General features: G+C 44.0%; 2 protein-coding genes across 2 annotated transcripts; both read left to right on the top strand.

The window, feature by feature from the left end:
* Positions 1-254: 254 nt before the first annotated feature.
* On the top strand, positions 255-11,010 carry LOC120630170. The gene is made up of 7 exons (XM_039899323.1): positions 255-695; positions 766-958; positions 2,003-3,518; positions 8,561-9,047; positions 9,333-9,482; positions 10,585-10,733; positions 10,801-11,010. The coding sequence occupies exons 1-7, from the start codon at positions 629-631 to the stop codon at positions 11,008-11,010; spliced, it is 2,772 nt and encodes a 923-aa protein (XP_039755257.1). The 5' UTR covers positions 255-628.
* A 1,191-nt stretch (positions 11,011-12,201) lies between these two features.
* Positions 12,202-26,885, top strand: LOC120630171 (skin secretory protein xP2-like). The gene is made up of 6 exons (XM_039899324.1): positions 12,202-12,270; positions 12,841-13,029; positions 15,578-16,012; positions 17,061-17,224; positions 17,964-18,324; positions 26,604-26,885. The coding sequence occupies exons 1-6, from the start codon at positions 12,202-12,204 to the stop codon at positions 26,883-26,885; spliced, it is 1,500 nt and encodes a 499-aa protein (XP_039755258.1).
* The last annotated feature ends 306 nt before the right edge of the window (positions 26,886-27,191 follow it).

Genomic DNA, 27,191 nt, shown 5'->3' on the forward strand with positions numbered 1-27,191 from the left:
AACTGTAGACATTACAGAGTATTTTACATAGTAGTCCTGTTTACTACTAGTTATAATATTATGGTACCTACCTGCTTTGTCTAATTTATGTTAGACGTGCACTTGGCACGCCCGTTAAGTTTTTTAATATTTTTAGTTCAAAAAATTAATTGAAATTATTACTAATATTACCAGTCGTGTATGTAAAATTCAATCAGAAAATATCGAATTTCAGTATTGTATAATAAATAATAATCTGATCGTACATCGTGGCCATGCAAATATCGATTCCAAGTTCAATGCAAAGAACAATCGATAATGAAATAGGTTTAAATTAACGAATAAACAAAACCTCATCCCTACTGTAAGCTGTCAAAATCACAGACCAAACGCAGATAAATAAACACTAGTAAAAACTTTAAAAAGTGAACTTAATATGCATACCTATTATAGGTATCATCATTTATCCGTATCCAGTAAATAACTGGTCACCTGGTGTGTGTAAATGTACGAACTAATGATAAGTAAAACGAAGTAAACTTTATAGCAAATAGCAACAAATTAAATTAATCAAAATGAAGGAAGGATGTTAAACTTTAGCAAAAGTTACTAGCTATGCAAAAGCGGTAAATAAAATTGACAGAAGTAAATGATGGCACTGTTTCCAGCCTATTCATTGTCTAAAAAAAATGTTGAAGATGTTCCGGAAGATCCACGTAAGTTTCCTTTATTATTCCGGGTTTGGTTCGTGCCGGGCTGGTCGCGCTCACGGGTGGTGTGTTACAGCGATGTGGCCGGCGCACGCGGAGCCGCCCGAGCGCACGGAAGCGCAGCTGCTGGCCAGCGACAGCGACGAGGGCGAGCAGCCCGCGCCGCGGCGCGCCAGTCCGCCCGCCGAGAGCGCCGCCTTCTACCGCGACTGCCGGCGGGACCGCGGCAACCTGCGCGTGTCCACGCTCTACTACCCCGGCCGCCCAGAGTGAGGCGCCGGCACTGTACTAGTCTTAAGCCCGGAATACACATGCTACAATGAAAGCGTGCTTGTTTGCTACTCCTTGTATTAAGGCACAGACCTCAGAAGCATACGTATTATGAGCATACTTCTTTCTAGCACAGCTGAGATATACATGCTCATTATTTGTAATATATTTCTTTTACTTTTGTTAGTTCGGCCTGATAAATGCAAAATATCAAATAATAGCTTGTAACAGTCCACAGCTGGACTTAAGGCCTCTCCCAATGGGAGCGTCTGCCCTTATTCACTCTGCTGGGCCAGTCGGTTGGTGATCCTAGTAGATGTATAGGTAGCACGGAGGATGCTGCTTCCCATTCTCCATTATATTCCCTCAGTTGCCTCATACAACACGGGAAGAAAAGGTGACAACTGTGTCCTAATCAACTGTCAACCGCGTAATGTGTAATAAATGGATTTATTTGTGTTTCAACACATGTTTCACTTTGGTTTGCATTATCTCTCAAACTTTTGTTTTTCACGCACATTCTATAAACATGCATAAGTAGCATGCTTGCATAGTTCATGTTCAGATTTGGTTTCATCTGCTACTATGTACCATGTGCATTCCAGGCTTTATTTGGATAGTGTAGTTTGTCTGTTTGCAACTTTGTGGTGTTTCGAGCGCAGGTCTTTAAGGTGATTAGATTATTTTAGTATCATGAGAGGTGACAACAGCGTAAAGTCCAGTACAATACAATAGCATTAAGTCCATTAAATCATCTTTAGGTTTGGCCGAGTGTCTAGGAGTCATGCCGAAAGATATTCTCGGTTTCTATGCAACATTGTATTGGAACACTTAAACATTAATCATTTTTGTTTTGAAAAATGTGTTTAGCCAGGTTTATAGATTTATGTTTATATTTTCTAAAACCTTTTTGTTCCCCAGCTTTAATTCCATTTAGCTCTAAGTAATTGTCCCCGTTGAAGTCATATACAATGGGACCCTTGTTTAATATGACCCTTTTTCTTCAAATCCCACCGTCAACATTAGCCTCGCCTGCGTCTCAGGTACTCTCGCGCCCGCGCGGTGCGAGCGCCCAAGCGGCCGCGCGCCGCGCGCTACTACGCGAGCCGCGCGCCCGACGCGCCCGATGCGCCCGCGCGGCACGAGCGCGTGGCGGCCTTCCGCCGGCTGCTGGCCGCCGCGCCCGGCGACGCGGCGCTGTGGGAGCGCTTCGTGGACTTCCAGGAGGCCTGCGGCGGCGCCGACGCCGCGCTCGCGGCCGCCGACGAGGCCGCCGCCCGCCTGCCGCGCGCGCCCGGCCCGCGCGCGCGGCTGCTGACCGCGTTGCGCCGCGCGCTGCCGCCGCACGCCGCGCTGGCCCGCCTGCGCGCGCTGCTGGCCGCCGAGCGGGAGCCGCGCGCGCGCGTGCCGCTGTGGCTGGCGCTGCTCGACGCGCTGGCCGCCGCGCCCGGCGCCGACGCGGCGCAGCTGGACGCCGCCGCGGCCGCCGCGCTGGCCGACGCGCGCGCGCTGCCCGCCGCCTACCCGCGCCTGCTGTACGCCTTCGGCCGCCTGCTGCGCGCCGCCGGCCTGAGCGAGCGCCTCGTGCTGCTGGTGGAGCTGGTGGTGGCCATGAACTTCGCGCCCGCCGCGCCCTTCCCGCCCGCGCCGCCCGCGCCGCCGGACGAGCGCGCGGCCGAGCTGCTGCTGCAGCGGCGCGAGGACGCGGTGCTGGCCAGCGGCCTGCCGCTGGGCGCCGTGTGGGTGCGCGTGGAGCGGCTGCGCGCCGAGGCGCACTGGCGCGCCCCGGTCGGGGCCGCCGGCGCCGACCCGCAGCGCACGCCGCTGCCGCACGACGTGGCCGACCTGCTGCTGCCGGTCGCGGCGCCCGCCGAGCTGCTGCGCCTGGCCGTGCGCCTGCTGCTGCTGGCCAAGGTGCCGCTGCTGCCGGCCGGCGAGGCGGCGGCGCGCTGGGCGGGCGGCGCGGCGGACGACGCCTCGGCGCTGCTGCCGCTGCTGGCGGCGGCGGCGGCGCTGCCGGCGGCGCACCGCGCGCACGTGGCGCCGGAGGAGGCGCGGCGCGCGCTGCGGCTGCTGCAGGACCCGCCGCACTACTTCAGCGCGGCGGCGGGCTACCTGCGCTGGGTGGAGGCGCTGTGGGACGCGCTGGGCGCGCGGCTGGGCGGCGCGGCGCGGCTGGCGCTGCTGTGCTGGCGCTTGCGCTGGCTGGGCGCGCTGGCGCGGCTGGGCGCGCGCGAGGAGGCGGCGCGGCTGCGCGCGTGCGCGCGGGCGCTGTTGCGCGCGGAGCGGCACCCGCTGGCCTTCGCGGAGTTCGCGCGGCTGGAGTGCGCGGCGGCGGGGCGGGCGCGCGGCGCGGCGGCGGGCGCGGGCGCGCTGCGCGGCGCGCTGCAGCGGTCGCTGGCGGCGCCGCACTGCCTGTACGCGGCGCGCGCGGTGGCGGAGGCGAGCGCGGCGGGCGCGCAGCTGAGCGCGGCGGGGCGCAGCGCGCTGGTGAGCGCGGCGCTGGGCCGCGCGGTCGAGGAGCCCGACTCCGCGCAGCTGGCGGCCGCGCTGCGACGGGTGAGTGGCCGCGACTGTTTAATATATTTCAACGGGGCGCCACGACTCACTTCTAAAAAGTAAAGTTAACAGCACCGGACGTAGGATCGATCCCTGGAGTGCTCCAGCCATATATGATATAGAAAATTCTTTTTAAATGAAGATAACAAATTCAAGATTTTTACCGATGAAGCATATTGTTGTAACTTACTTAAGAGTGTGATCACCCAAATCGAAAGCTTTCGAGAAATCTGTATATGGTCCATCTATTTGCACTATGATTATTTTAATTTTGAATTTGAACGTTATTAAGAATCTCTTGCAAAACTATGTTTGTCTGTTTGTCCTTCCAAAGATCAAACGGCGTTAAACTAGCTTAGTTAACAACTTGATCTTTGGCATAGAGTTAGTCAGAAGGTCCATCCTTCCAGAGTAACATAGTAACATAGTAACATAGACAACTTTTTATACGAGAAAACTAAACGGTTCCCATGAGTAAAGACAACATGGAAATCATAATCTTATTATATCAATTTGGTCAATGGTATGATCGATTGTCCTCATTTATTAAATTAACGCATTCAAAAGGCCTATACTAATTATTAGTAAAGAAGCTTCATAGCGCGATGCACTATTGAATAAAACAGCGCCATCTATCGCATTACTTTAAAATTAACTTGTTCAACCTTTAACATACCGCCCACCATGGACACAATGTCCGTAACTAATACAAGATTGCATCACATAAAGAATTAAAAAATAGCTGATACGTGGACTGTAAATTTGAAGTTGTTATGTCTTCTCATATTTATTTGTTTATTTATGTAAAGGCATGGATGCAAGTAATGCATCCATGCCTTTACATAATAAGAAACAGTTATAATTATTACAAACACGATTTCCGGATTCTAATTACTGTTAGTAGAAATATATATTAGATATCAGAATATGGCATCCATAACTTTGCACTTGATTTGATTGCCTCTTACCTCAGTGACAGAACCTAAAAGGTATGCATAAAAGTCGCAGGTTTCGCCTGTCTTAATGGTCCACAGGGCTCAATTTTGGATCCCTTTCTATTTTTAGTGTATATATTTTTTTTTTTTTGTATCCAGTATAGGTATAATAAATAATAAAATAAATAAATATACTACGACAATACACATATCGCCACCTAGCCCCAAAGTAAGCGTAGCTTGTGTTATGGGTACTAAGATGACTGATGAATATTTTTATGAATAATATACATAAATACTTTAAAATATATATATAAACACCCAGACACTGAAAAACATTCATGCTCATCACACAAACATTTTCCAGTTGTGGGAATCGAACCCACGGCCTTGGATCCAGAAAGCAGGGTCGCTGCAAACTGCGCCAATCGGCCGTCGAAATTATTATTGATTTAACACACCATGTCGGTAACACTTCTGACATTGTACTGTTTGAAGATGATACATCACTCATTTTTAAGACTGATAGAAATAGAGACAATTCTGACGATGTAAACCGTGCTATGTCGCATGTGTCTCACTGGTTTACTGCCAATAACTTACTTTTATATGCTAAAACACAAAGTGTGTGGAATTTATATTATAAATGTGAGGAAGATTGATAAAAATATAATGATTAACGAATAAACGATTAAAATGGAGAATTCCACAGTTTTTCTAGGGGTGACCTTGGATTACAAGCTTCAGTGGGGTGCCCATATAGAGACATTAGCGGGTAAACTAGCGTGTTATCATATGGGATCTTGCTATGGGGCAAAGCAGCTGACATAGACACTATATTTATAGTACAAAAAAGAATCTAAAGAATGTATATACTTCCTGTGTAGATTTATCGCAAATATTTTCCCTCTTATACCCGAATTGTATATTTTTTGCAACAATAAGTTATGTGAGAAGTCGTTGTCGGCGGCCTTTGTCATATCTAATAGAAGTCATTCACATTTTTTAGCATTTTAAAATATTTTTTATGATGTGCAAACTATCGGTCGACGTATTTACTAGTATTCTAATAAGCAGGATGTTTTGGACAGATAATTCGATTTCTCAAAACTCCATAACGTATTCTGTAGAAAGGCTGTTAATATCTGTTCTTTGTAAGTAGTCTATCCCATGCTCTACTAGTCGGAGTCGCTATCTCCGCCACCTTGTCTTTGTGTCCGGTAGAAAGCAGACGCAATTGAATATCCTTCAATTGTAAATTGGTTTATTTGGTTTTCCGAGATCCAGGTTAATATGTATTTTAAATAGTTTTAAGAAGATAGCTAATATGTGAGTTTTATTTTTCAAGCTTTGAATATTTTGAACGAGGACTTTATTTTCATTCATCTGCTTATTACCACGTATAATTGCATGTTTTCCATTCCTTCTAGCTATTACAGTCAAAACCGTTTATGGCGACATCATTTAGAACAACATACCGGTTAAATTGACCAAAATCAAAGCTCCTGGCTGAATACGATATGACCGCCTTATCGGAAAACATTGGTATTTACGACATTGTTTACTGCCACATACCGCATTAAGCGACCACATTTGGTTAATGTTTTCGGAAAATTATATCAGTAACAGTATCCACATCTGGCACAGTATAATGGTCAATGGCTATTATCGTAAAAGTAAACAAAGTTTAGGGTCTTTTATAATTCTTAGAAACAAAGCACGTGCATGCCCTAGCCTCAAGGCCCGCTTCGTCATACCTCTTAAGTCTGTTTGTTACTTATCTTTACACAAGACGCACTAAAACATATTGATGAGTTAACTGTGAAAATTGTAATATGTCGCAAAGAAAACAAATCAATATCAAAGAAAAATCTCGTATTACTTTCCAATATGGAAAGACAATACATAAAGCATTATTAATATTTGTCACCGGTTGTTACAACTATCGGTTTTTACGACTAAATATGAGTAGTCCCTTCGATGTCGTTATAACAGATTTTGACTGTATTAAGATTTCTCTAATATTCTTCACTCTTACAGAGCATACCCTGTTAGGTATTCTGAGATAGCTTATCCCGTATCTTTGAAGTGGCGAGTGTTATTTAAAATATATTTGCTGCTGTAGTGTACTCGACTCTGAGTCCTTTGGCTATGAACCTATTCCATTTTTATCTAGCGTTTGATACGCAGAGTCGCAGTTCGGAATTGTATCGCCTAGAACGCTGCGATCCTGTAGCGTCTATATGACGTGATTGTATCGTTTGCTAAAGTTGGCTCTGTTTGGCTGCGCACTGGAGTGTGATCATTTCTATTGCGTCGTGTAATCTGCACACACTGCCTGCACCTCCAGTTACGTTTTAAGTCTGCCGAAAAGCCCTTAAAAAGTTTTTGTAATATTAAAACATTCAAAGTGATAGATAATTTTGCAGCTTGTACATTTCAGTAATTCATTGTGTTGGATTTGTCGTTCACATGCAAAAAATTTGGGTGTACCAAAAAATGGACCAGCCAACTCAATTGCAGGAAGTGTTCAAATTAATTTGACAATGTGTAAAAAGACTCCAATCCAAATCCTTTTTCCTTTTTAAATCTCGCCAAATAATCCCAAAACCCGAAGTCACTTTCCGCCCCATCTTTTTCTACTTTTTCTTTTTACCTTCTTATCAAATAAAAATACTCCAAATCGATGACTGCTTTTATCAAAAGGATTGATGACCCTAGTTCTTCTATAATTCCTAGATTCATTTTATTGATTTGCATATCATCTCGTATTGATAATCTAGCTTAGAATGGCATTTATCTGTGACGAAAATTCAAGTAACCTTACAAATGTTTATCTCAGTTAAAAATTATGTTAGTTTCTTCAATACATACGCTTGGATTTCGATGACAAACGAGGAATCTAGGCCTGATTGAATCTTTATCGATACCATTGACTTACAGGGCATACTGCCCTCTTTACCTGGCCTGGATAAGTCTACCTTGCTTGGCATTTTCTTAAGGCCTAATAACTGGACAGCAGACTAGATTAGAACCAGTCTTAGACTCGGCTTTTATCAAAGCTGTGGCCAAAAAAGCTTGACTTCGAGTGTTTGAAAAACAAGAGACTACGTTGGTCGCCTCACTCTGTTAGTGTGGAGTGTGTGTAGTGTAGCAGCCGTACTATAAATACCAGTACCGTATAATAACCAGTCGCATTTAAACCATGACAAAGTGCATACGTATTTTCTTTTTAACTATCCACAACCTGCAAGAGCAAATTAACCTTATTTCAATCAACACTAGGTCTCTGGCTGGCGTATAATTTTTTAGAGTACTCACAGTTGTTCCGATACCGCACAAACACTGCACTCACAGCTTCCGCTTCCTTTGCCGCTCTTAGCTCGTGCACACGCCATTGCTTCACCCGTAGATCTGCTTCCTTTCCGCTCATGGACTCGCTACCGCTCCGCTCATGGAATCGCTGAAACTTCCGCTCTACTTCTGGACCCACTGACGCTATGACCGTACTTACTAGTACAGCTTTAACCTGATGCCGCAGCACCCTAGCGCCCTCAGTGACAATTCGTCTCTGGGTCGGCTCGGTCTTCTTCATCACTCCTCAGCCAGCCTATATCCGGCTCGAAGGACCAATGAACGCACCCACACCAAACCCGAGTGATGAATGAAACTCTGTACGCACGATTTTGTTCACTGTACTTAATAACATCCAAAGAGGCCTATATTAATTATTAGTAACGAATCTTCAAAGCGCGATACAATATTAAATAAAACCAAAAATCCGCCATCTATTGCATTACTTAAAAATTGACTCGTTCAACCTGTACATTAAATAAAATCAAATATAGAATAAAACTCTACAGAGAAATTGTCAGCAGCAGTACACATTTCATCTTTCACAAGTTAATCTTAGAAATAGATTTCTTAAACGGTCATGCTATTTTGGATCATGAGCCTAAAGACGATTTAATTCAACATTACAAGCACCTGTGATTACAGAATTTATCGAGCAGAAATTATATTGAGAGATATTGTTTATCAAATATTGAGCTCGCGTTCGAACACTTAAAGAAATATGAATGAATCGAGGCTCATTTGGCGCGGCAGTGCGAGGAGCAGTGCGACGCGCTGGAGGCGGCGTACGAGGCGGCCGACGCGGCCGACTCGGCCGACGGCGTCGACGCCGACGCCGACCCGGCCGAGGAGGACGCCGAGCTGCTGCTGCTGCCGGGCGACGCGGAGTGGGCGCGCGCGCGCGCGCTGCTGGCCCCGCCGCTGCGCCGCCAGCAGCTGTTGCGCCGCCTGCTGGCGCGCGCGCCGGGCGGCGCGGCGCGCGGCGGCGCGGCGCTGCGCTACTGGGAGGCGGGCGGCGAGGCGCTGGCGGCCGCGGCGGCGCGCGAGGGCCGCGCCGGCGCCGTGGCGCGCGACCTGCTGCCGCTGTTCCCGCACAACGCGCAGCTGGCGCTCGGTGAGTGGCTCGCTCGGTCCGCAGAATTGTTAATTTCCCTAAGAGCCTTCCGGAAGAAGCACTTCAGAATTATAGAGGCGGTTTACGTTCTCGTCGATAAAGATATTAAAAAGCCCGAGTTCCAAAGTAGACCCTCGCGATACACCAGAGAGAACTAAATTAGAGGTAGGCTTCGAATCGTCCAGAACCACCGCCTTTAGATAAATATGAGGCTAGCCAATTCGGGACGTTATTTACAATACGATAATGTTTTAGCTTGCGAATCGGAACTAGGGACGAACGCTGTAGAAAAATCTGCTCGAATCGCATTTACTCGTAGGATTCGGTCAACATAATCTACTACTACTAGATCGGCTTTCAAAGAAGCCATGTTGTTTGGATGTTAAAATTGATCTCACAAGCCGGCCGCAGAGTGCGCGGGCGCGCCGCTGTGGGCGTGGAGCGGCGCGGGCGGCGCGGCGGCGCGGCTGCGCGCGCTGGCCCCGCGCGGGGACGCGGCCGCGCTGGCGGCGCTGCTGCCGGCGCTGGCGCGCGCGCTGCGCTCCGACTTCGCGCCGCCCGGTGAGTGCCCGCTCTGAGCGCCGGTGGGCTCTGCGCGCTGAGCGCTGAACCATTGCCAAGTGTTTTCCGTGGTCCAGTGGTATTTATATCTATTTATTTATTTATTTAAGGGACAATCGACAGGTTACGACGATAACTCTTAAAAACTAAACAAAAAATGAAAAAACATATAAATGTAATATTGTAGACCCACTTAAAGACTGCCACAGCTTGCGAATACGAAACTATATTGTCAGTTAGAAGAAGAAAAAACGATTAAGAGGGACACGAGAGTACTTATGAGCTGTAAGATCCATCGAGCTGTGACATAAACTTGACGAATCTAGCACCGCGAACGAAAACATACATTTAGAATGAATTAAAACAGAACTACTTAAATTATATATAAAACAATATTAAAATGTTGACAATATAAACTATAGAACAAAACTAGCTAAACTAACTGTTTGGTTAAGAAATTATTATCTTTCATGTAAAAACATTAGGCAGTAGCTAAAAAAACTTGTCGAAGAGCATACGTGTTTTAATTAAACCTATCGACAACCTGCAAGCAAAATTAAACCTTATTTCGTTAACACTAACACAAAAAAGAGCAAAGGAAAAAAAAATAATAACTAAATTTGAACAGTACCACAGTATTGCGATATGAAGTGGTCCTTTAGTTTTTTTTTAAGTATAGGAAGACTATCCCCTATTATGTCTACGTCGAGCACTTTATTAATGCTGCTATACAAAGTTAACAACCTATTTATAGGCGCCGAGACCCCCAGATTTGTTTTCGAGACGGCAGCTTTAAAAGGCATATAATTTTTTACACGACTGAACGGCCTCGGGATTCTAACGGAAACTTTATAAAGTAGATCAGACGCATTAAGTAGATCTAGGGCATTATTAAAAAGTCTATATAAAAAACAAAGGTCGAATAGTTTTTTACGTCCATCGACGAGTATTCAACGATAACGTTATGTCCTTCAGAAGATCCGGGGCCGGGGTCTTCCGAGGGATCGACTCCCACATAAAGATAAAGAACTTCCCAGATCCCAATAATTAATAGAATTCCTTATCCGATCCGCTTCTCCAACGATGACGAGCCGTCCCGCAGACGCGGAGCGGCTGGTGCGGCTGGCGCGGCGCGCGGGCGGCGCGGGCGCGCTGCCGTGGCTGCTGCGGCTGGAGGCGGAGGCGCGCGCGCCGCGCCCGCGGCTGCCGCACGCGCTGTACGCGGCGCTGGACGCCGTGCCCTACGCCAAGGTGAGCGGCGCGGGCGCGGGGCGCGGGCGCGGGGGCGGGGGGCCAGCTGTGACGCGGCGTGTTGCAGTGGCTGTACGTGCGCGGCGCGGCGTGGTGCGGCGCGGAGGCGGCGGCGCTGGCCGACGCGCTGCTGGAGCGCCAGCTGCGCCTGCACGCGCTGCCCGACGAGCTGCGGCCGCTCGCGCCGCCCGGCGCCGCCGAGCTGCCCGCGCCGCCGACGGACGGCGCGGGCGACGACGGCGACGGCGCGGGCGACGGCGGAGCTCCCGCTGAATGAGTTCATCGATTTCAATAAATACACTTATTTTCATTAATTATTTATCGTGTTTCCCTTCCCACGAGTAAACTTTGTTCTGTTCTGCCGTTCTTACGGCGGCGGGGAGATTTGACTGACTTACGAGGAATGTGTCCGAGAGTGTTACAGCGTCAAATAATAATAATTACGGTGGCGGTTCCATACCTGTCTCGTATATATTTAACCGTTCGTCAAATTTGATGGAGTGAGAGGGAAAAGCCTTTTGTTTTAAATACTTGAGAAGATTAGTTTACTTATTTTAATAAGAACTTATAATTTTTGATAAAATGACCAATAAACATGACCTTACAAAAACAATAATAACAATAAGGTGAAAATCGGAAAAGTAATCATTTATTCAGGCTAAAAACAAAGCTAGCGAGGAGGTGATTTGGCTCAGTCCCTTTTCAGTTCACGCTTTCACTTCTTCCCACTTAGAGCCTTCGAATAAAACGACAGTATCATCCGCAAAAAGACAGACACGGCTGAAATGGGGTGATATTTCGCAGAGAGGTTTTATATACATTAGGAAAAGGGTTGGGCCCAAGACGCTACTCTGAGGGACTCCGTAGGTGATATTAGCAAAGTCACTAGTTGGATTATCTATTTTCACACATTGTTGCCTACCCATAAGGTAGTTTTGGAACCAGTCCATTCCCTGACACCGACACTAAAGAGTGCCAAGCAAGATTGGAATTGAGACGGTGTCAAAGGCTTTTTGTAGGTATAAGAATATACCAAGGCATTTTTTGCCACCATCGAGATTGCTGGTTATATGGTATGGTGTTAACTGGTAACTTCAAAAACCGCGTCTAAGGTAGATCTTTAAGACCTACAGCCGAATTGGTTTGGAGCAAGCATTTTAAACTTTCCAAGATATTTTGCTAACTACCTTTTTCAAAATCTTGCTCACTACACTCAGCAGCGAAATGGGTGTAAAGTTCGAATCGATCTTTTTGCCACCGTTTTTATCAACTGAGGTAACAACAGCCTGTTTAAAGACATCTGGGAAAACTTCAGTAGATAAGCTCACTTTAATTAGGTGCACAATAGGCTCCGCGAGCCTGCGAGTAAGTTTTTAAATCTTTTAATAAAAGCCCATTTTGTCGAATACTACGTGATTTTAGCTTTAAGATGATTCCATGGACTTCAATAACGTCAGTTTGATAGAACATGAGTGAGTTAAAAGGCACCGTATCTGATGGGATGATTGGGTGTTTGCCGAGCTTGTTAATGATCGAGGTAGCGAGGCCAGCCGTTTCAGTTTCCAGCTTAATATATAGTCTATTAATAATCACCTCACTGCTCTGTTTAACATATTTGTTAATCAGAGAAGATACCGATTTTATAGAACATGAGAGATCGTCTGAACACGATGAGCTATTGTTGAAATATTTTATACAATAACGCATTGTGTCTTATCTGCGTCTTCACGAGACATTTTTCTATAACTAAATTCGCGTCGCGTTGTTTTATGAGTATTTTACGAAGCCTGCCCGATGAGTGCGAGCCATAGATAGCGTCCCAAAAACTGTGTCTACTGGCTGTGCTATTTTTCAGTGTTATTCAGTGTAATGAGCATATCAACACTACGTTAGGAGCGAAAAACAGATTTCAAAGAATATACCCGTCACTTTGCTATTGTCTAATATTCTACGAGTTATAACTTAAAAAGAAGAAATCTGACGGATGTCCTGCGATCCTCTTCAAAAGGAAAATTTTGGATAGCTACTTTAATATTTTGGATACGTCGTAGTCTACAATGTTCGTAGTATAGGATACAGAACTGCGGTTTAATTTCATCCAATACAGTCAGCGGGGTCCGACGAGTACGTGTTCAATAGTGAGCAGTCCCTCGTATGCACGCGTTCGCCGCCCACGCGGACTATGTACGCGAGAGTGCTCCTGCTAGCTTCGGCCGCGCTGCTGGCGGCACCGGCGGCTAGCTCGCGCGCCGTGCTGCTCGCAGACAATGACGACAGCGACAACGTGCCCTTCATGGTGACTACTGCGCGGTCCAGTTCCAGATGCATTAGAAATGGTTTTGTGATAGCTATGCCCGTCTTTGGAACGGATTTCAATACATATTGGTATGACGGTGTGTTAGGTCTTTGAATATACACAATGTATAGTATTGGAGAGCATTGTGAAAGTGTTGGTCACTTTGTCCTTCCTACTGAAGGACATGACCGCTGCAATTACGCATTTACAGGGGAAGCAAAGTTTGCGCAGTTTACCTTCTCTGTCAACAGATGGCGTGATCACCCTCTGGGATCGCGCTATCGTTGTGTTATTTCCAGAATGTAAGTACCCATGTATATTTATATAAAGTTAGTTCAATACCAGATATTGTACAAGTGTGTAGTAAAGTAAGACGTAAACAATAATTGAATAAGACATTTTATGACTGGAACTCAAATTATTTGTCACTTTGAAAACTTTATTGTTGCAATCAAACAAATAGACTTTTAATTTTCACGTTTAGGTAGATTCAATTTTAACTTAAAGAGATTATTTGGAATAAAAGCCATAACTATCGAATCAGCACAGCTTCTAAAACAAATACTGGATACTACATCTGAATGTCCTAATTCGTTGAGCAACGTTGGAATCGTGACTGATACTTGGGATATTATTATCGTATACATAACTGTCACAAAGCTAAATCCAACCAGTCACAGATTATGGGAGCAGCACATATCTAATGAATGTGATGAGTTACCAATTTTTCAGATGTTGTGTCAATTCTAGGAAACCAGATTCCTATCTTTTGAAATGTGAGGCACAGGTTCTAAAATTCTAAATACAATTCAATGCGTATTTTGCAAGAGCGATCACTACCTATATCAATGTAAAGAGTTTGCAAAACAAGATTATAGTCAAGAGCAAAGCTCAAGGAAATCGCCTGTATTTCAACTGTTTAATTCCGAACCATGAAGTGTTTAACAAATGATAAACGACTAAGACACCGGGAGGTATCTTTGCATCATTTGAGTCCATGTAGGACTGCCGTGCATCGATTATGCAGTCGTATTTATATCAATATACCCACCAACTCAATGTCATGAATGTATAGTTATCAAAAGTTTAATTATTTACCCACCTTATAAATTTACTGTAACAGAAATACATTCTGTAGAATCAGTGGATGCAGGAAAAAGCACCACTTGCTATTTTATCCTGAGAAGAAGGAGATAGATACCGATCAAGGTAAGGACTAGAAGAGAAGAACATTATTACACACTTTGTAAATAGGTAAACCTAGTCAAGTATTACTCGCTACAACACTTGTAAATATGGCCTGGAAGAATAATAAAACACGTGTCTACCGTGCCCTTATTGACCTGGGATCACAAGCCACATTCGTAGCCGAAGATCTTGGCCATTTAGCTGGACTGAAGAGAATTAAAATCAGCGGAGTGGTCTCAGGACTTAGTGAAGGCAGCCAGGTACGGACTAAGTCATGATTGAAGTTAGAATACGTTCAAGATTTGAACCGCACTTCACTCTGTTCATAAGAGATTATATATTGTACAAAATTACAAATCCAGGCCAGAATGGAAACAAATGACACTAGGAGACCCTGCGTGCAGCATACCTAATACGGTGGACATCTTGCTAGGGGCCGATGTGTATGCGAGAATAATCAACGATGGATTGTTGAAGAGTCCAAGTGGTTGTATTGCTCAAAAACACACCTTGTATGGATTCCGTCGGGTGAAATTGTTAAAAATTGAAATTTACTATAAGGTAGGACATAGAACATAGAATACAATCAGTATCCCGAAATTCAGCTAGCTCAGTTCCTTTGAAAGACGGAATGAAAGTACGATAATTAAGGTACATAATTTTTAAGATATGTTGTACTATCAGTTTAGTTTTGTCAAATTTCGTGTAGATCTGATGAACATAGTCGGAGACAGAGGACAGAACTCCTCAGTGGATAGCAGCTAACTCCCTAACTCAAGGCTTAACAATACTGAATACATGAATTGTTGGCATATTCATGAGGACTTCAGTGTTAGGACTAAATGAAAAATATTAGAAATTTTCTTGGTTAATATAAACCCCTCACTTAAAGCTTCAAAGGACTGATGAATACCAAACTATCTTTCAAACTTCCAAAGACGGGCACCCATACATTTACTGACCTGGGTCAATGTTGCTTAACCAGTTTTATGAATGTAGATGTTCTTCTAGTCAACCCCTGCTGTTAGGCCACACATCATTATAGCAGTCATTAGATATAGGAAATTCAAAGATTTTATATAGGACAAAACGGAGTTGTTCCTCGGGACGGGCATTTGTGATTGGCAATGTTTACGTGATTGTAGGTTTCAGATAGTCGGTGAGTAAAGCTCTCTGTACTTAATATCATAGTTTTGTATCCATGGCAGTTCCGGTAATACTTCGTGTTTGGTATCTGTACACTGCGTTTCGTAATTTGCGCGGGCAAAGCCAAGGACAGCTAGTTAAATATAAAACTGCAGGTTTGGGTCGTATGTACTCGGGTAGTAAGCGACCACTCGCGCTATCCCCCTGCGTTTAGATGCTGCTGGAGCACGAGGACCGCTGGCAGTGCGCCGCGTCGCTGGTGTCGCGGCTTGCCGGGCTCACGTCCGCCGCGTGCGCGCGCGGGCGGGTGCGCGGCCAGCTGTGGGCGCTGGCGGCGGCGCTGGCGGGCGCGCGCGGGCCCGCGGCGCCGGGCGCGGGCGCGCGCCGCGTGCTGCGCGTGGCGCTGCCGCCGGGCGCGGCGCCGGGCCCGGCGGTGGTGGAGCTGGAGGCGCCGTTCGGCGCGGCGGCGCGCGCGCGGCCCATCGTAGTGGCCTCGCGCGCGCCCGGCGCGGCGCAGTGCCAGGCGGTGCGCGCGGCGGCGGCACGCGGCGGCGCGGGCGGGCGCGCGCGCTTCCGCGTGGTGCAGCTGGCACTAGTGCGCTGCGCGGCGCCCGGCCTGCTGTGCCTGGAGGGCGACGAGATGTGCGAGGTGAGCCTGCGTAATCTGTCCCGTGGGCTCCCCACGAGTAATGCCTCGACGGCGTACCCTTTTTCTTAAACTAAAGCGCTTATACACGTTCCTACTTGCTGGACGTTCCGCCAAGGTTATGCACGATGCGGCTCAATTTGAGGTCCTTTTCTTTTTTTTGTGTATACTGTTTGCAGAAACTACATCTTCAATTGTTAAAATGGAGGTGATAATAAAAATGTTATTCGAATTTGTGGTAGCGACCATGTTGTATTTGAAATTTATCGTAGTGTATGTATGAGAGTTGGCAGATCAGAATACCGTTGTAACCTCCGCTCCTCTTCCCGCGGCTGTCGTACGAGCCGAGTAAGGTAATATAACGGAGAGAAGGCAGCAGCGTCCTCTGTGCTGTTATTACTATCTACTGCGATGTGTAGTTTAGGCTATTTTGTATTGATAATGATAGTATTCTACTTTTTTGATATCCATATTGAGGTAGTTGTTAAAAAAATATGTAACACACGCACACACAAACATACAAACAGATAGACACGTCTAACTCATAGTAACCCTTCAACAAAAGAAAACCCCGCCAATGCAGCTTCTAGAGGCATATGCCTAAGTAAACTGCGATTTGTTGTCGAAAGGACCGCAATTTCTGTATAAAATGGTCTCTCCCTGCCCGATATACTTGAAACATATGTAGAAAAACGCGTTTTAGCAAAATGTGAATTGACTAATTTTATACCGGAGGATATAGAATCAAATGATAATGGAGTAGTAAGAGTGGAAAGTAGATTAATTAAAACAGACAAACCAAGCAAATACTGCTATGTTGAAGGAGGACAAAGTATTAAAAGATACTACGGCCAATGTTTATTATGCGTTAGATGCTATGCCACAGCCGGGTAAACAAATGATGGTAGACTCGACAGCTTTAGGCGGAGACCTAGATTACTTAACGCCTGGTCATTTTCTAGTATGATAGCCATTTAATTAGGTATATATTTTGGGTAAAATTCGAAGTTGGAATGGTATGATTTTCCTGACTGAGAGCTTCCGTGCGCAGCGCGATCTGGGCGGCGGCGTCGTGTGCGGCGGCCAACTGTGCGGCGTGCTGAGCGCGCTGCGCCCCGCCGCGCCCGCGGGCTGCGGCCGCGCGCTCGCGGCTCACAGCGTGGCGCGCTGGCGGCGCTTCCTGAGCTGCGCACTCACGCTGCGGCAGTGCGGACGGTAGGAGCGGCCGGCGGGGCGGGGCTGCAATGACGCGGACAGTAGGAGCGGCTGGCGGGGCGGGGCTGCAATGACGCGGACAGTAGGAGCGGCTGGCGGGGCGGGGCTGCGGCAGTGCGAACGGTAGGAGCGGCTGGCGTGGCGGAGCTGCGGCCGCACAGCGAGGCGCGCTGGCGTAATTTTCGTTAACGTTCAATGAAACCGCTAAGATATTTTTTGCCATATCATCATCATCATCATCATATCAACCGAAAGACGTCCACTGCTGGACATAGGTCTTTTGTATGGAGTTCCAAATTCCACGGTTCTATGCCGCTTGGATCCGGCGGCTACCTGCGACGCGCTTAATGTCGTGTCCACCTCGTTGGGGGTCGACCAAAGCTGCGCTTACCCGTTCGGGGCTGCCATTCCAGCACATTGGGACCCCAACGTCCATCCTTTCTTCGAACTATGTGCCGGGCCCATTGCCATTTCAGCTACGCGACTCGTTGAGCTGTGTCGGTTAATCCGGTTCTTCTACGAATCTCCACATTTCTGATTCGATAGCGTAGAGATACTCCGAGCATAGCTCTCTCCATCGCCCGCTGAGTGACTCTGAGCCTTCTTATGAGGCCCATAGTTAACGACCATGTTTCAGAACCATAGGTCATCAACATATCATCAACATCATTTGCCATATAACTACAGCCAATTTATTTATGTTGACCAAAAGTATAATTTTATTGCTTAATCACGACAGAGGCGAGTGCGACGCCGACTGCGTCGAGTATCGCCTGCTGCCGCCCGAGCCGGAGAGCGACACGCTGCCCACCGCCCCCGCGCCGCCCTCAGCGCCCGCGCCGCCCTCAGCGCCCGCGCCGCCCTCAGCGCCCGCGCCGCCCTCAGCGCCCGCGCCGCCCTCAGCGCCCGCGCCGCCCTCAGCGCCCGCGCCGCCCTCAGCGCCCGCGCCGCCCTCAGCGCCCGCGCCGCCTGCAAACACCGATAGTGCCGACGCCCCGCGCCTCCCCGCGCCGCCCCGCACGTCGCCCGCCTTCGACGAGGAGCGTGCGCCCGGCCCGCAGCCGTGGCATGAGTTTGAGCCGAACCGCGCTGATTTTAAGGTATATTAGTCATTATTCCTACGACGTATTCAAAAAAGTTTTATGGCACAAACTGGCATTCTATTTATATTGTGTTCCGCAAATATCACCATATTAATTATTTGCATATTTTTTATATTCTGTACTGGATCTTGTTTCAGCAAGCTCGCTCTACGAGGAGGTTTATCCTTAAGGTGCCTGGTCCTATTTTTTTTTAGAAATCCTTTACGGTTCAGGCCGTTAAACGTTGGATAGAAAGGCGTTAATGTTAAAATATTAGATTTTCAAGTGAGCTAAATTCTATTGGATATATATTTATTTCTAAAGTTATATTATCTGTATGCCTGTTCCTCTTGTTTCGTAAATTAAAAAGCGCTTTATATATGCAAAAGTTTCCAAACTTAAAAAACGCTGCTTAGCCATTTTGTTGGAATCACCTAAGCAATCTGGTCTTTATCCTATTCGTTAGCCGGATAAACTGTAAGTAAAGTGCATTAGAATTTAGACTTTAAAAATTCGAAGTGTTCAAAGACTTAGTATATTTTAGTGATTTACAGACTTAGAAAAATTCATTATCAGTATTCTACGACTTAGAAAATTTACGCGTATAAAAGACTTTGAAAAATTCATTAGTGAACGGTCTTAGTTTATTTTACTACGGTTTGGAAATTTTAACTTCAGTGAACTACGAAATTTTTTACAAGTTCTCTGTTTCTACTTACGAACACACCTTGCGAACATCATGTCGGACAGTGAAAAGAACGTTGCTCTTTCATTACTTAAAGAGTTATATGAATCAGTAAACCGATTATATGTCAATTTTAAGAAAACTTCGCAGTCGCGTTGTACACTTAGTTATTTAGAAACGCGAAAAGAACTTTTAGAAGATTATTTTATACAAGTTCGGAAAGAGAATAGAAATATACTCTCACAAGATGATTTATCAAAACAAGACAAGAAAAGTAGCAACGAAATATATAATAAAATAGAATAGTGTTATTTGGAATTTTAAACAATTTTAAAGGAAAAAAATGGTCTATGTACTAAACGCGTTATATCGACACAAATTTCAAGTTCTACCTCCAAGTTGCTAACAATAAACATACCCACATTTACCGGAAATTATCGAGATTGGATATATTTCAAAGACATGTTTACTTCTCTAGTGGATAATGATCCAATGTTAAGTGACATCCAGAAACATCACTATTTACGCACAAGTCTAAAAGGGGAAGCTGAGCAACTGTTACGTCATTTGGATATAACAGCGGTTAATTTTTTCAATGCCTGGAAATGTTTAGTAAATAGATATAGCAATCCGAGAATTATTGTGAATACTATTTTAGGTCGATTACTTGGCCAGAAGAAACTAACGAAAGAATGCTCAAAAGGGTTAAAAGATCTTCTCGATACAACAAATGAATGCTTGAACAGTCTTTCAAATTTTGAAATTGATACCTCCTCCTGGGATCCTTAGGTCGTTCATCTCCTAGTCTCCAAGTTAGACATCGAAACTCACAAATTTTGGGTTCATCGACTGAGCTACCTATCTATATTCAACTGTCATCTTATCTGGAGGGACGTTTTCGAGTAATAGAAATGGTGCACACTAATCACAAAAAGGAATCTACTACGCAGCCCTTGGCACCTCCCTCAAAAACCTAAATTCTCACTTCTACCGTAAATACCGAATGTACCTACTGGAAGAAGTGTGTGGAATTTATTTTACCAAATGTAAAGAAAGGTAATAAAAATATAATAATAAATGGAGATTCACTAAAAATGGAAGATTCCACAGTTTTTCTGGGCATGACCAGTGGAAAATTAGACAGATTACTGACGTAGAAACAGCAAGACTTGTTTACTTCGCGTACTTTCATAGTGTGATGTCTTACGGGATCTTATTATGGGGCAAAGGTGCTGATATTGAAACTATATTCATATTGCAGAAAAGAGCTGTACGGTCAATATATAAACTTAAATCACGTGAATCTCTCCGTGAAAAATTTAAAGAAATTGGTATACTTACGGTAGCCTCACAATATATTTATAATAGGTTTTTAGTTTACTTCGTATGATTTCGTCAACTGCCTAATCACTCCTACCTGTAAAAACAAAGAAACGACATTTAAAGTTTATTTCTTAAGTAAATTCACAAATGGTTTTTTGATTTATTCCGTTATCCGTTATAAGTCACGCACAATGACACATCAAAATTGTCTTTTTCTGACTGCCATATTTGTTACTGTTTTATTATAACTTTTGAACTGCTTTGCCGACGGCTTGGAGCGCGGGAGAATTTAAATTATACAATATTGAAACTCTAAAGAAATATACTTTCTTTACATATTTATATCAATATAGTATTTGTAAGACAACATATTAGTCTTTATAAACAAAAAGTGGATATAAACAGTCGACTTACAAGAAATGGTCATGAATTAGTGACATCTGCATATCGTCTGCGAAAGGTGCAGAAGTCATTTGTGGGACTGAGTATACGCTTTTATAATATGATTCCTAAGGTAATTTTGGACCTACCAATGCATAAGTTTTAAGAATGTGTTAAAACACATTTATTACAGCGAGGTTGGTACAATTGATGAGTTTCTTAATGACAAGGTTGCTTGGAAGCATCCGGCTCCGCTTTCATCTCTCACAAGATAGAAAAATGAATTTTAAAATGTAAATTTTTGATGTTGGAAAAGAGCAACTGCTGAGTTTCTTGCCGGCTTCTTCTCGGTAGAATCTGCCTTCCGAACCGGGGGTAGAGTCACTACACACGGACAGACTTGACGTTTCAATAGTGCTTGTATTAGGCCTACTTGAAATAAATTAATTTTGAATTTTGAATTTTTGAATTTCAATATGGCCAGGTCTCACTAGTATCTCAATATCCGACCCTCAGTTTAATCGACCTGGACAAATTGACGTATTACTGGGAGCTGATGCTTATGCCACAATCTTGCAAGAAAGATTACCCCGACACGGATCTCACAAAACACACGAATTGGTTGGTTAGTTTCAGGAAGCACTAAATCATTGGTTGATCTTCCTGATCACCATATCACTGTTAGCACTACACTAGTTGATGTTGACCATTTACTAAGAAGATTTTGGGTGATCGAAGAACTATCACTAAAGGATAAACCCTTAACTATACTAGACCATAAATGTGAAAATCACTATAAAGAAACACACACACATAATGAAAATGGAACGTATGAAGTACGCTTACCGTTCAAAGATGAATATAAAACAAACCTCGGAGATTCCAAACCTCTTGCTGACAGACGTTTACTTCAGATGGAGAAGAAATTCGCACGTAACCCTGAATTTAAGGAGAAATATTTTCAATTCTTGCGACAATATAAGTCACAAGGCCATATGGAAGAAATCCCTGAAGAAGAGATGGTACCTGAAAAGAAAAAAAACATAGATAAGTTACAAGAAAACAATGGAAACGTTAAAAAATACTACTTGCCACATCACGCCGTCGTTAAGGAGTCACTTACTGGCCATAAACTCAAAGTAGTCTTTGATAGGAGTTCTCGACCTGGAAATGGAACTGCTTTAAACGATGCGCTATTAATTGGTCCTCCACTTCAACAAGATTTAAGAAATCTCGTCACTAGATGGCGACGGCACAAAATATGTTTAGTAGCTGACGTTCAAAACATGTATCGACAAATAAAAGTGACTCTCGAGGATACTAAATATCAAACAATTTTATGGCGAGAAGATCCAAATGACGAGATTCGAGAATATAGATTACTTGCCGTTACTTATGGAACCTCTTGTGCTCCATATCTTGCCATAAAAACTCTACGACAGTTAGCTGAAGATGAAAGTCCAAACTTTCCCATAGAGTCTCAGATTCTAAGAACTGATGTCTACATGGATGATTTGCTCACTGGAACAAACAATGAAACAGACGCTATAGAACTGCAAAGGTGCGTCACCGAATTGTTCGCTTGTGGCGGATTTCCATTGCACAAATGGGCATCCAATAGTGATTTAGTTTTGAGTAAAATCCCACAAACGCTTAAGGTAACACAGAACACGGTAAATATCAAATTAGATGAATCTATTAAAGCCCTTGGAGTTACTCGGAAACCACAACTGGATGTTTTCGAACTGAAGGTTTATGTAGATTGTCAGAATCACACAACTTTCACAAAACGGACAGTATTGTCTGTGATAGCTAAAACGTTTGATCCATTAGGTTGGCTTGCACCACTTATTATTGTTTTAAAGATTTTTATGCAAAAACTATGGCAAGCTGGCTTAAACTGGGATGATGAACTTCCTAAAGATTTTTAAAATTTAATGGGAAACTTATCTTACTAGTCTAAGAACGATGAATTGTATACAACTACCACGGTGGTTAGGAATGACTCAAACAAACAATAAACTTGAAAGACATTTGCAGCTCTAGGCTCTTTGCGTCGTCTTCGGTATTTACTTCCTATACCTACCAAAATTATGCTCGCACAGACTCTACTCCTTCCCATTCTTGACTACGCTGACGCAAGCTATGTTAACTTAACTGAAGATCAGTTAAATAAACTTGAGAGACTCCAGAATTCTAGCATTCGTTTCATATTTGGGTTGCGCAAATATGATCATATTTCTCAATTTCGGTCTCGTCTCAAGTGGTTACCTATCAGACTTCGCCGGAATTTGCACATTGTTTCTATTCTGTACTGTGTTTTATTTCATCCTTCTACTCCTCTTTACCTGAAAGAGAGGTTTCAATTCGTAGGACTCCCAGACGAACTTCGTTCTACGAGGAAGTTAGTCTTGAAGGTGCCTGGTCACAAATCCTCCTTCTTCAACGGATCATTTACGGTTCAGGCTATTAAAATATGGAACGCCTTGCCGTTAGATATGAGGCACAATCGATTGGGACCTTCAAGAAACTAGTGAAGGATCATTATTTGTCTCTTTCAGCCGAACAACGCTGAAGCGAATCATTTTAAGTGTGTAATTTGAATTATTTATGTATTTCATACTAATTGGGGATGTTATAGGTAATATATTTATATAGATATTTATGTTATATATTTTATTTGTATTTATATGTAATATATTTATATATATTATAGTTATATTTATATATATATATTTATATTTTATTTATATTTATATATTTGTATCATTTTTAAATCTTATTTATTGCACCACCTACCTCTTTTCTATGTTTTTTCCTTTTACGCCATTGGTTGCCTGGAAGAAATCGCTATGTAGCGATAAGGCCACCAAATTGTACTCTCTTGATTTGTATTTATATCTTTGTAACTACTTTTTGTTTCTTTGGTGTACAATAAAAGTGTATTCATTCATTCATTCAAACTTGAGCTGCATGGATTCAGCGACGCATCCTGTTTAGCATACGCCGGAGTTGTGTACCTCAGAGTTGTAGAAGGTGATAACATTGAAATAAGTTTGATTCTTGCTCGTACCAAAGTATCACCTGTAAAACAAATATCGTTACCTCGTCTTGAACTCTGTGGGGCTGTATTATTAGCTAATATGTTAAAGGTTGTTGGTTGAGTTTAAGTATTCCTGATCATTGTATTTGTGCCTGGACAGATTCGACCATAGTTTTGGCCTGGTTACGAAAATCACCCAATATCTGGAAAACCTTTATTGCTAACCGTACTACTGAAATTTTAAATATCCTAAATAGTAGCCAGTGGCACCATGTCAACTCACAGGATAATCCAGCTGATTGCGCTTCACGTGGAATTACTCCTGAAAAATTTGACAATCTGGAACTATGGTGGAATGGCCCAACCTTTTTAAGAAAATCTATTTACATAGAATATAAAAATTTTGATTTACTTGAAACAACTTTAGAACGTAAAACGCAATCTGTAAAAGCACTTACTACTAATCTAACTGAACGATGTTTTTCTGAACACTATTTAAAATGATATTCAAAATTATGTAAATTGATTCGTGTGACTGCCTATGTTTTTAGATTTGTTCAAAAATGTAAGTCTGCTATTGATGTTGCGAAAAATCGAACAGATACCTGCTTCTTTTCTCAGCATTTAACTGTTGCGGAATTGAGAGGGTCTCGTAACACTTGCATCCGCCTGGAACTTTATTTTGGAAAAGAAATAGATTTTACGAAAAGGATACTTAATTCCAAAGAATAGTGTTCTGAAACAACTTGTACGTTTTCTTGACAAAGACAACATTTTGCGTGTAACTGGACGCCTTTATAATGCTTCTTTTAGTTCAGACCGCCCATTCTGCTTTCTGCGCATTGCCATTTTACTTTAGTAACTGTGCAAGATGCTCATCTCCATTCATTGCATGGGGGTCCTAAACTAACACTTAATGTTTTACAGTACAATTATTGGATTATAAATGCGAAACTTTTGGTGAAGAAGGTTATTCGCAAATGTCTTACCTGTTTTAAGCATTCTGCTACACCTTTGCATCAATTGATGGGACAAAATTACCTGCACAACGGGTCCGACCGGGTAAGCCCTTCCGCTGTAGTGGAGTAGATTACGCTGGTCCAGTCAATTTAAAATTGTACCCCGGAAGATGTCAAAGAACATGTAAGGCATATATTTGTTTATTCATTCGCACCGTCACTAAAGCGATTCACCTCGAATTGGTCAGTGATCTTTCTACAAATGCTTTTCTGGCTTCATTTCGTAGATTTACGTCAAGACGTGGCCATTGCAGTGATCTCTGGAGTGACCGGGCAACCAATTTGATTGGAGCATCGAGGGCGCTTGATTGCTTATTTAAAAATCGAAAGTCTCAAGTGATAGCTGAGTTGTTGGCCAAGGATAACTCGACTTGGCATTTTATACCACCAGGCACACCACATTTCGGTGGATTGTGGGAGGCTGGCGTCAAGTCCGTGAAGGCACATTTGAAGCGCGTCATTGGTCAGACGCTAGTAACGTTTGAAGAGTATACTACGTTGCTAAGTCAAGTAGAAGCTTGCGTTAATTAACTTTAGATTTAGGTTTAATTGAGGATACTTCTCCAATCACTCCTGGACACTTCCTAATAGGAGAAGCTCCTATAACGGTTCCGGAGATTAATTTTGAGGAAATCTCTCTATCTCGTTTAGATCGCTGGCAAATATTGCAAAAAATGTTACAAAATTTATGGTCTCGCTGGAGTACCGAATACCTTTGCACGTTACAAAATCGCTATAAATGGTCTGATAAACGAGCTGAACCCGACGTTGGTACAGTTGTTCTAGTTAAAGATGAGAGGCTTCCTCCCGGAAAGTGGCTTTTAGGTAGGATTTTGGAAAAACACCCGGGTAAGGATGGTTTAACTCGCGTTGTTACTTTGAAGAAGAAGGGTCATATTTTTCAACGCCCTATAGCTAAAATCTGTCCACTGAATACGTGCGATAACGAAGTTTAAACCGTTCTTGACCGATGATTTCAAATTTGACATATTGTTAATAAATATTAATTCAAACTGTAACTTTTACCCTGTTAAAGGACGTTTCGTCCTTTGGGGGCCGGAATGTTCACACATCTTAAATGTAATACATAAATATGCTATAACAAGGCAGATGTCGTCCTCTAGTTCCGAATTAACCTTGTCAATTCGTTACCTAGATGGCACCACTTGTCTATAATGTCGCGCTAACGACTTGTTCAACGATAACTATAAGACGAGAGATATAATGCAACGAATAAAAAAGTTTTTCAAAGAGTGTTGTGCAGTGTTGTATTAGTGCGGTGAGTGAACATATGTCATGTGTATCAAGTACAGCCGTTGTATAAGGCTAGATAAAGCGCGCAAATTCTTCGTAACTGTGTCCACAAAGGAGCGCAATGAACGTTCAGTCTCGCGTGTCATTGTTTCGATTTTAAAAAGACCATTTAAATGATGGTTTATTAGTTGCCGTTTATTATCATATCTATCGCATATTATCATAGTTGAGAAATGAGAGAAAACCCATTTAGATTTTTAAGATGGTAATACAATAATACAATAAGAATCTTTTAAATAAACTTTACATATCGTTAGCACAATCTGGGCTATCAAATTCCCATATGGGCTATATGTGCAAACAAGGTTTATTCAAATAGATGTATTTGCTTAAGGTCATGTTTATAGAACCATATAGTATCTACTCAAATAACTTGGTAAATAACCAAATCAAACAGTTAATTTAATAATTATTGCACAGGCCCTTACTGGCCCTCGGAAGGAGTTCGCAAGCGTTACACCGCCGCAGGCCACGCCCGCCATGACGAGTGTAACGCGGGGGAACTCAGCTCAGAAACTCCGTGCGCTTGAAGGCGGGCGAGTACGGCGACCACGCGGCTGATTACGATGACGCGCCGCCCGCCGCCCGCGCCGCTCTGCCCGCGCCCACGCCCACGCCCACGCCTGCCACTGCGCGCCGCGTCAAGTCCGCAGCACCACCAGCCACGAGTCCGCCCACGCCTGCGTCCGCGCACCGCGTCAAGTCTGCGGCGCCACTGGCCGCGAGCCCGCCGACAGCGGCGCGTGGTTTTCGCGGGCGCCCGGCCCGAGCGCAGCTGCTGCTCCCGTTTGTGACGGCGTTTTTAAGAAAATAAATAATGAAATGGGACACACTACTCGTTTTACTTTTAATTTACGCTCATAGGCCTACATCTGCTTGAACTTCGGCTTTATTCGATTAAAGTTTCGGAGAAAAGCGGTTTCAATTTACTCTTATTGAAGCCCATTTGGTGTATACCTTGTTTGAAAATCAAGTATGTATATATAGACGCCGCGCGTTTCGATCCACGAACTGGACAGGGGCAATTCGGTCTCCCTAGTCGAAAGCGTAAATAAGCGGGCGAGGTGTTTAATACACGAACTGACTGACTATCTAGTTTTGATTCCGTTAGACTTTAAAT

This window comes from Pararge aegeria, chromosome 15, assembly GCF_905163445.1.
Source record: "Pararge aegeria chromosome 15, ilParAegt1.1, whole genome shotgun sequence".
NCBI lineage: Eukaryota > Metazoa > Arthropoda > Insecta > Lepidoptera > Nymphalidae > Pararge > Pararge aegeria.